Below are 10,367 nucleotides of genomic sequence, written 5' to 3'. Positions count from 1 at the left end.
CACCCCCTCCACATGATTTCTTCTGGGTGCAGCTGATCCTCAGACACTGATGTATTTGAATGGATGGACTTGCGCATGCAAGACACAATATATGAACACATAATGCTAATATATGAAAACATAATGCTAATTTGCTCCCTAGAGCAGCTGATCTCTTCATGCAATAAAGTGTGAGTGACTTACAGAATGAAGACTAGCTACAATAGTGGGTGTGTTGATGACTTATAAACAGGGTTCCTACGCAGTATGGAAAACCTGGAAAAGTATGGAATTTGATTTTAATAATTTCCAGGTCTGGATAAGTATGGAAAAAAGAAACAAGGGTATGGAGAAATATTTGTGTTTCCAGACTATTGCATCTACAGTACTAATCACTTCACTCAGGTCATAATAAACCATTCCTACTGTTGTGTAGCTTAAGATGTCAGTCCACATCATCAAGATACAATTGAATGGGGGTCCTCAGAAATAATTCTCTCCCACAAGGGGACCCTGGTACCAAAACCAAATCGAAAACCCCAGTTCTACGCACGTGCCCTATACCTAGCTCTGCTATTTTTGGCTAAAACACTGGTAGACTTTTTTGATTTTGTAAAAGTTACCAAGACATGGATGCTGCATTATCTGATAAACTGTTATTGCAAACAAATAATACTGTTTACGGTGGTTTCTGAGGCCTCTGCCAGCAGTGCACTAGTCTCCAACATAATGTAGTATGCTGTATCAAATGCGAGTGCACCTTCCAACACAGCACTTCCCCATCGAAAAGTATCCAACAATGGGCAAGTGTTTTCTGAGGGCTAACAAGTTAATAATAAACATTATTATACAGCTCTTCACAATGCTAGTAGAACACTCCATTGACAATATCTAGAATGCGGTCAGAAAAATCTACCGAGAAGTTTGAACATTTGAGTATGGAAAAAGTATGGAATTTTGAAATGGAAAATTTTTAGGAACCTTGTATAAAGAGCTTATGCTGCCAAATGCTGTCACTGTATACCTACATACTCTACTCACTGGCATCACTGTATACTTATATACTCTACTCACTGGCATCACTGCTACTGTGACCTCAACAATCCACCAAGTCTACTCCAGAAATGGGACGTTGGGATCATTTTTACACTGTTGCAACAAAATTAAGGGAATACTTTAAATTTCACTTATCACCCAGAGAGAAGAAATACTCTTTTCTGATTGGTTATTCATTCTGAATAACAGTATACACCTATGAAGTAGATCTGGTAAAAAAAAAGTTTAATCACCGTTCCATATCAATGCTTATGAATGGTAACTACTGTATAACAACCATAGTAGGAGGATGACCGTTGAGCCTGGAAGCTGACGTCGCAACAATGAAATCAACTACATTTCACTTATTTTTCCCCACCCTTTTCTCCATTCACAAACTAGCCCACTCACACAGAATGCTTGATGGCTCCTGCAAAATGAAATTTAAAAACTAGCCCACTCACACAGAATGCTTGATGGTTCCTACAAAATAAAATATTGCCTCAGTTTGGTCCTGAGCACAGAGTACCCACCGCTCCAGTGCAGAAAGTGTTCCCCTTCATAGTACCCACCAAACCGCTCCAGTGGTTAGCCTGGGGTGGACCCTGTTAGCAAATTTGAAATTGCGCTGCAGGTCAGTCTTGAAAATCCCATTTCCAAACACTTTTCAAAAGTGCAGCACGTCTTGTAAACAAATAATTTAAATACAACTGTTTACTCAATTTCAGAAAAAACAAATGTCTGTTTAAACCTGCTGCCCTCTGCTCTCTTGAATGCACTGTTCCATCCATCATCATACAATATATATATATATATATATATATATATATATACACATCCATCATCATACTATATATATATACACACATCCATCATCATACAATATATTATATATATATATATATATATATATACACACACACACACACACACATCCATCATCATACAATATAGATATATATACATCAATCATCAGACAAGGCCAGCCCATGCCAGACAAACGACGGATCCATTGAATCATGGGTTTTCAGTGATTCCCTCACGGGGTGAAGGGGGGAGCAATAGATCTTAACTGATCCGCATTAAAAAAAGACAAAACAAATATCTAAAAGGTTTTTTTTATTATTAAAGACAAAAACAATTAAAATGCTTTATATTACATTTTTTAAAAATCAGCTAAAACTCTTGGGAATTCACATCTTTGCTTGTGTCAGCCCTCATGGTCTTCTTGGGTAGCAGCTGAGCGTGGATGTTTGGAAGAACACCGCCCTCCGAGATAGTTACCCCTCCGAGCAGGGTGTTGAGCTCCTCGTCGTTCCTAACAGCGAGCTGGATGTGACGGGGTGAGATCCTCCTTTTCTTGTTATCCTTGCTGGCGTTACCAGCCAACTCCAAAATCTCGGCGCACAGGTACTCGATCACGGCAGCCAGGTAGACGGACGCCCCGCTTCCAATGCGCTTTGCATAGTTGCCTTTGCGCAGCAAGCGGGCGATACGACCGACAGGGAATTGTAGACCAGCGCGGGAAGAACGAGTCATGCTGGACTTGGCCTTAACGGCGGCGACTTTCTTTCCACGACCGGACATTTCTGCAAAGGAGAGGTGGTGTTAGTGATACCTAGAGTTAGATAAATCTTTGAAAGCCAGCCAGCTGGGCAAGTTACAGCATATGTGCTTTATCTTTATAGCGCAGGAGTGAGCTAAATGAAACATAAAACCAAAACAGAAATGGATCACGCTAAACGGCTTTGGCTACGAATAACAAATTAAGCAAATTAGACGGCATGCCTAAATAGCTAAATTATAATTAGGCCTATCAGATTATTTCTTAGAAACAGAATAGTGACTTTTCAATCAGTTTTTACACAATAAGTGTGAAAACATTGTAGGCCTACTTACTCAGTATTCAGTGCGCGATGAGGAAATTCAACAGGACAAATCCACTGCTGCTCAAACCCTGCCCGTGTGTTTTATAGCAACGTGTGCACGTGTGCTCACCACAATTCTTGATTGAAGTCAATTGCCAGCACCTGTTTTCAAGCAGTAGCCTGCCCTGTGCAACGACTTTATTGGTGCAATTAGTCCATTAAAGAGAACTAGAAATGCAATTCCAAGGAATTACCAGTGCATAAAAATGCAAAAATTGTGATGTAAAATATCATAGTTAAAACAGATAATGCAGAGATGGTTACGCATGGTGGTTGCATAGTTTAATGAAAGTTGATAGTTTAAATGTAAATAATTTAAAAGTTATTGATAGACAGATAGTTTAATAAATGATGATAGACAGAAAGTTTAATTGATGTTGATACATAGTGTAATGGATGCTGATCGTTTAAAAGTAGATGTAGTTAAATGTAGATAGTTTAAAAGTTAAATGTAGATAGTTTAAAAGTTGTTGATAGACTGACTGATGACTTTAAAGGTCCCATATTAAACTTCTTTTTCAACCAATCAAAATAGTCCCATGGGTTGCACAAAATATGTCCCTGAATCTGCTTGTGCAAATTAAGCCCTCCTTACACTGACAGACTTTGGAAAGATTTGCAAAGATTTGGAAAATATTTTTTTAAAGACTACAGTCTCAGACCCTCTCACATCTAAAGACAAGTAGTAGAGTTTTAATCTTGCAGGGTCACTATTTACAAGACTGCAACTAGATTCCTTTAAATTATTACCCATCGTGCAATAGATAAACAGGAACTGAAATAGCCTACTAAACTCAAAGTCGTATTTTCGTGTTTCTGCAGCATTGTTTCATGCGTGACATCCCTAACCGATATAGAGTTTTTCTGTCACGTGGAAGAGCCGACTAAATATGTATAAGAAATTACAAATATTATTGGAATAACAAATAATCATAGGCTACAGCTGTCGCCTACTTTGCCCCTTCCTGTTTGGTGTTGGACAGAGGTCACTATTGGTTTTCATTAGAGCCCGACCGATAAAGGATTTTGAAGGCCGATACCGATACAAATATTTGTTGATTTAAAAATCCGATATTCCGATATATCGGCCGATATATATATATATTTTCAGAAACGCGCAACAAAACATTAACAGATTTCCCTAACATTAGTTATTTGTAGTTATTTATGAGTATTGACTAAAATAATATGATAATGCATTTCAAAAACAAACTTGTTTATTTTTAAATAATATTGTCACAGTGGAACAGAGGAACATTGAAATATATTAAAGTTCTGATAAATAAAATGTATAAAAATAGAAACTTAGTTAAGATATAAAACTTAGTTTTTTGAACAAAAACACAATAACAACAAGCTTCATAAATATAACTTTGAACTAAGACTTAATAATTACAAAAAATAATGATGACATTATTACTATCATCATCATTTGTATTATCATTAAACAAGATAAAGGTCACTCTTAAATGTTTGAGTGTGCGTGTGTAATATTTAGTCCCTATTGCCTTAAGCTACCTTATAATTACAATGTCAGCTTGCTTATCCCTTTACCTGCACTTTTAAAATTATTTCCATCAAGCTACATCAAACCATTTTCAATCATCAGTTGCTGCCTGCACTCTAAAACCTACTATTTAGTGATCTAAATCCATTATGTAACTCTGCTGCGGCTGAACGACAGTCTGAAGCGTACACTTGGCGTCATTGGATTTCACACACGTGTAAAAGAAAAGCTAACTTTTATGCACAAGCTACGTTTTGCACAAGCTACGTTTGATACTTTTTCTCTATGTCTAAATGTTCACTCCTCTCACGTCTAATTTACATTTTACAATGCAGGGACTGTACTTACTTTATTTAGGCAGAATACGTTTGTTGTGGTTTCCAAGCTCATTAATGTTAACGTTAGCGGTCTTCCACTGATATTCATAGCATTAGCTAGCTTTGTGGTTAGCTAGTCTATGATGAGCCCTAATTTAGCAATGGATAACGTCATACTGCAAATTGTAAAACATATAACAGGCCGGGGAGAGATGATACGTCTCACTGCTATAACTGTCATGCTATTAAAGAAATACATCTTCAGTCACATTGTCAAAAGTTAAAATGACAGACAGTCAACTACAGTGTAGTTAACGTAACGTAATTACTAGCTAATAAAAACTAGCTTCACTCTCGGCTTATTTAACAGCAGCAAAACTGGACATTGTTTTCACGAATTTTGTCATGCTTATTTGAGTTAAGAGAACTGATGGGGATGTTCTTTTAATTGTTATTTCAAGCAATGTATGTCTCGTGACCAAATCACCATGAACACACTTCACTGATGATCTCACTCGCGGATAACTGGTTCTCTCTGCCCGACTCTGGCTGGATCAGCAGGTTGCAGGATGAGTGGCGCGTTATACACGAGTGTTGCCAGCAGGGACGGTGTAGAGTGCCCTCTGGAGGACAAACTATACAACGCCAACACTCATGACATGGTTGAAGGCTGTTTCGTCCGTTTTTATTTTATTAAGTGTGCTTGCAAAGCAGCACACTTATTGTTCTTCTTAAGTTTTATTAGGGGTCCGAGCAGCGTAGCTGCAGGAACCCTATTGTTTCTGTACCGTTCATTTTTTGGCCAAAATTCTGTAAAAGTCATACTGCAGCCTAAACCGTAACTCCAAAACTCTTGAAATTTTCAGGTATGGTTACCAGTACCCCCCTCTACCCATAACCCAAAATTTGGGGTACTGCACCCAAAGGTGGCGCTATTGAAAAAAAAAGTTAATTATGCTTATTTCTCCTTACCAGATTCACCTAGACTCAAAATTATTTCAGAATATTAATCTCTAAACTCAGATGCATCTTTTTGGCCCTGGTCTTATGGTCTACAAATGTTTACTTTTTCCACAATTTCATGGAAAAGCCAAACATTATAAAAAGTTTCACACTCTTCAAAAATAATCGAATCTTCACCAAAATTCTCACAGACAATGTTTAGACCAAGCCTCACAAAAGTTATCGCTCAGAATTTTGATATTTTGTTCCATTTCAGAGATATAGGCCAATAAAGTTAGACCACTTAGGCCTTTTTTCCTAGATCACCTATATTCCTATAAACCGTAAGTCCTAGAAACTTGACATTTTCAAGTATTGTTACCAGTACCCCCCACTACCCATAACCCAAATTTGGGGTACTGCACCCAAAGGTGGCGCTCTTGTCAAAAACGCTTATTTCTCCTTACCAGATTCACCTAGACTCAAAATTATTTCATCATATTAATCTCTACATTCAGATGCATCTTTTTCACCCTGGTCTTATGCTCTAAAAATGTTTACTTTTGCCACAATTTCAGAGAAAAGCCAAACATCATAAAAAGTTTCACAGGCTTCAAAAATTATCAAATCTTCAACAAAATTCTCACAGACAATGTTTAGACAAAGCCTCACAAAAGTTATCAAAAGAATTTGGATACGTTGTTCCATTTCAGAGATATAGGCCAATAAAGTTCGACCACTCAGCCCATTTCTCCTATATCACCTATATTCCTATATGAGTAATTTTTTTTTCTTGGATAACAACCATACAAACATCATTAGGTGGATACCATTAACAGTGCACATTTTCAGATATGTACTCTTTTTTATAAAGCCCTTAATTCTATTGTCAAATGTATGCTAGGAATTTTCTTGATGTTGTGTGTTTGCCAACACACATTTTCACCATTTGAATGTGACTGCTCAATGTGTATGATTGTCAGTGGCTGAGTGGGATAATGCCTAGTGCTGGTGTTTGTTAGGTTGAGAGTTCGAATCCTGCTAGAGCTTTAGGCTCAAGATGCACATGCTATTGGTTATTGAAGATTCACACTATTGAACAGCACCTGAATGACATCAGACAATTAACATTCACACTCATTAGTTGCCAAGAATCAGAATGCCGACACACTCTATGACATATAGGGGAACTTCTTTGTTTACTATTTTTCCTTCATCATTAAGTCTATCATATTTATATTTCATCCATTACTGTTCTTCTCTATAAATGTCAAATTGCCCCAGAATATCCAAAAGTTTTCAGGTGTACTCTTTCAGGAAAGCCCTTCATTTTATTGTCAAATGTATACTTGGAGTTTTTCTTGTGTGTTTACCAACACACATTTTCACCATTTGAATGTGACTGCTGAATGTGTATGATTGTCAGTGGCAGAGTGGGATAATGCCTAGTGCTGGTGTTTGTTAGGTTGAGAGTTCGAATCCTGCTAGAGCTTTAGGCTCAAGATGCACATGCTATTGGTTTTTGAAGATTCACACTATTGAACAGCACCTGAATGACATCAGACAATTAACATTCACACTCATTAGTTGCCAAGAATCAGAATGCCGACACACTCTATGACATATAGGGGAACTTCTTTGTTTACTATTTTTCCTTCATCATTAAGTCTATCATATTTATATTTCATCCATTACTGTTCTTCTCTATAAATGTCTAATTGCCCCAGAATATCCAAAAGTTTTCAGTTTTCAGTTTACCAACACACATTTTCACCATGTGAATGTGACTACCCAGTATGTAGGATTGTCAGTGGCTCAGTGGGATAATGCCTAGTGCTGGTGTTTGTTAGGTTGAGGGTTCGAATCCCCGGTAGTGCTTTAGGCTCTAGCTCGAATACTATTGGTTATTGAAGATTCACACCATTGAACAGCACCTGAATGACATCAGGCAATCAACATTCACACTCATCAGTTGCCAAGAATCAGAATGCCGAGACACTCTATGACATTCAGGGGAACTTCTTTGTTTACTATTTTTCCTTCATCATTAAGTCTATCATATTTATATTTAATCTATTAGTGTTCATCTCTACAAATGTCTAATCGCCCCTCCATGCTTGGAGTTTTTCTTGTGTGTTTACCAATACACATTTTCACCATGTGAATGTGACTGGCCAACATGTAGGATTGACAGTGGCTCAGTGGGATAATGCCTTGTACTGGTGATCCTTAGGTTGAGAGTTCAAATCCCACTTGAAGCATTAGTGAGTTGTGGATGTTAGCATACTACAATAGAATGCTGTTGGGTTGTGGAGGATAACACACTATAACATTACAGCTACTTGTCAATATGGACTTGTAGTGCAAGGCAAGTATTACTGTATAATTATAAGCTGTAGCCTATAATTATTTGTTATTCTTATAATATTTGTCATTTCTTATACATATTTAGTCGGCTCTTCCACTTGACAGAACAACTCCATATCGGTTAAGGATGTCACGCATGAAACAATGCTGCAGAAACATGAAAATACGACTTTGAGTTTAGTAGGCTATAATTTTCAGTTCCTGTTTATCTATTGCACAATGGGTAATAATTTAAAGGAATCATGTTGCAGTCTTGTAAATAGTGACCCTGCAAGATCCCTAGTCATTGCAAAATCATAGTCTGTGACTTAAAACTCTACTACTTGTCTTTAGATGTGAGAGGGTCTGAGACTGTAGTCTTTCAAAAATCTTTTCCAAATCTTTGCAAATCTTTCCAAAGTTTACCCGCTGGGAAACCCTGTAGCTCCGGAGCAGGGGCTCAGACCAGGATAAATTGTTTGCTCGCCCTCAGTTCGCTCTTTTGTTCATCTCAACCCAGCACTCCAGTGTGTCCTGCTCTGTGTGCGTCTTTGAGTTAACGTAAGTCATCACTTTAATCACCCTCACTATGACTTTTGTGATGTTTATCAGTTTGTAGAGTAGCTCTGCCATCATGTGTAAAGTTAAGGTCTTTGTTTGTTGGTTTGGTGTGTTGGAGTCCCATGTGAGAGATGATTAGGTGATGTTGGTTGACTTGGGATGTCAAGTATTGTTTAGTTGTACCTTATATAGCCATATGATTTCAGTTTATTGTTCAAATGTCAATTGGTTTGTTTGTGAGTTGGGATCTGTACTGATTTACCCCATTTCACTGATTACTCCATTTTCTGTTTGTTTCCTCTTTGATGCAGCACACATACAAGTAAAGAACAAAAGAACAGATGAATTGAAACTCAAATAAAGTTAACTTGTGTTGCACCGAAACCTGCCATCTCCGTGTCATCACTCCATACCATTGAGCCTTCTGAGTCACACCATTGAACAGCACCTGAATGACATCAGGCAATTAACATTCACACTCATTACACACTGCTGGTGTTTGTTAGGTTGAGAGTTCGAATCCTGCTAGAGCTTGAAGCTCAAGATGCACATGCTATTGGTTATTGAAGATTGACACCATTGAACAGCACCTGAATGACATCAGGCAATTAACATTCACACTCATTAGTTGCCAAGAATCAGACACACTCTATGACATATAGGGGAACTTCTTTGTTTACTATTTTTCCTTCATCATTAAGTCTATCATATTTATATTTCATCCATTACTGTTCTTCTCTATAAATGTCTAATTGCCCCAGAATATCCAAAAGTTTTCAGGTGTACTCTTTCAGGAAAGCCCTTCATTTTATTGTCAAATGTATACTTGGAGTTTTTCTTGTGTGTTTACCAACACACATTTTCACCATTTGAATGTGACTGCTGAATGTGTATGATTGCCAGTGGCAGAGTGGGATAATGTCTAGTGCTGGTGTTTGTTAGGTTGAGAGTTCGAATCCTGCTAGAGCTTTAGGCTCAAGATGCACATGCTATTGGTTATTGAAGAGTCACACCATTGAACAGCACCTGAATGACATCAGGCAATCAACATTCACACTCATTAGTTGCCAAGAATCAGAATGCCGACACACTCGAAGACATATAGGGGAACTTCTTTGTTTACTATTTTTCCTTCATCATTAAGTCTATCATATTTATATTTCATCCATTACTGTTCTTCTCTACAAATGTCTAATTGTCACAGAATTTCCAAACGTTTTCAGGTGTTCTCTTTCAGGAAAGCCCTTCATTTTATTGTCAAATGTATACTTGGAGTTTTTCTTGTGTGTTTACCAACACACATTTTCACCATTTGAATGTGACTGCTGAATGTGTATGATTGTCAGTGGCAGAGTGGGATAATGTCTAGTGCTGGTGTTTGTTAGGTTGAGAGTTCGAATCCTGCTAGAGCTTTAGGCTCAAGATGCACATGCTATTGGTTATTGAAGAGTCACACCATTGAACAGCACCTGAATGACATCAGGCAATCAACATTCACACTCATTAGTTGCCAAGAATCAGAATGCCGACACATTCGAAGACATATAGGGGAACTTCTTTGTTTACTATTTTTCCTTCATCATTAAGTCTATCATATTTATATTTCATCCATTACTGTTCTTCTCTACAAATGTCTAATTGTCACAGAATTTCCAAACGTTTTCAGGTGTTCTCTTTCAGGAAAGCCCTTCATTTTATTGTCAAATGTATACTTGGAGTTTTTCTTGTGTGTTTACCAATACACATTTTCAC

General features: G+C 37.5%; 1 protein-coding gene across 1 annotated transcript; it reads right to left on the bottom strand.

The window, feature by feature from the left end:
- Positions 1-2,121: 2,121 nt before the first annotated feature.
- On the bottom strand, positions 2,122-2,974 carry LOC143114848 (histone H2A-like). The gene is made up of 2 exons (XM_076276663.1): positions 2,914-2,974; positions 2,122-2,603 (listed from the first exon to the last, which is right to left on the bottom strand). The coding sequence occupies exon 2, from the start codon at positions 2,599-2,601 to the stop codon at positions 2,191-2,193; it is 411 nt and encodes a 136-aa protein (XP_076132778.1). The 5' UTR covers positions 2,602-2,603; positions 2,914-2,974; the 3' UTR covers positions 2,122-2,190.
- Between the last annotated feature and the right edge of the window lie 7,393 nt (positions 2,975-10,367).

Source organism: Alosa pseudoharengus, unplaced genomic scaffold, assembly GCF_046254945.1.
Source record: "Alosa pseudoharengus isolate Yale_2024_CS ecotype anadromous, Long Island Sound unplaced genomic scaffold, YU_APseudo_1.1 YU_APseudo_1.1_scf_9, whole genome shotgun sequence".
Classification (NCBI taxonomy): domain Eukaryota; kingdom Metazoa; phylum Chordata; class Actinopteri; order Clupeiformes; family Clupeidae; genus Alosa; species Alosa pseudoharengus.
Note: the sequence above shows the minus strand (reverse complement) of the source record. Positions and strands in the feature narration are given on the sequence as shown.

Excerpts from the sequence above, each read along its gene's own strand:
- LOC143114848 (XM_076276663.1), bottom strand. The coding sequence starts at position 2,601 with ATGTCCGGTCGTGGAAAGAAAGTCGCCGCCGTTAAGGCCAAGTCCAGC.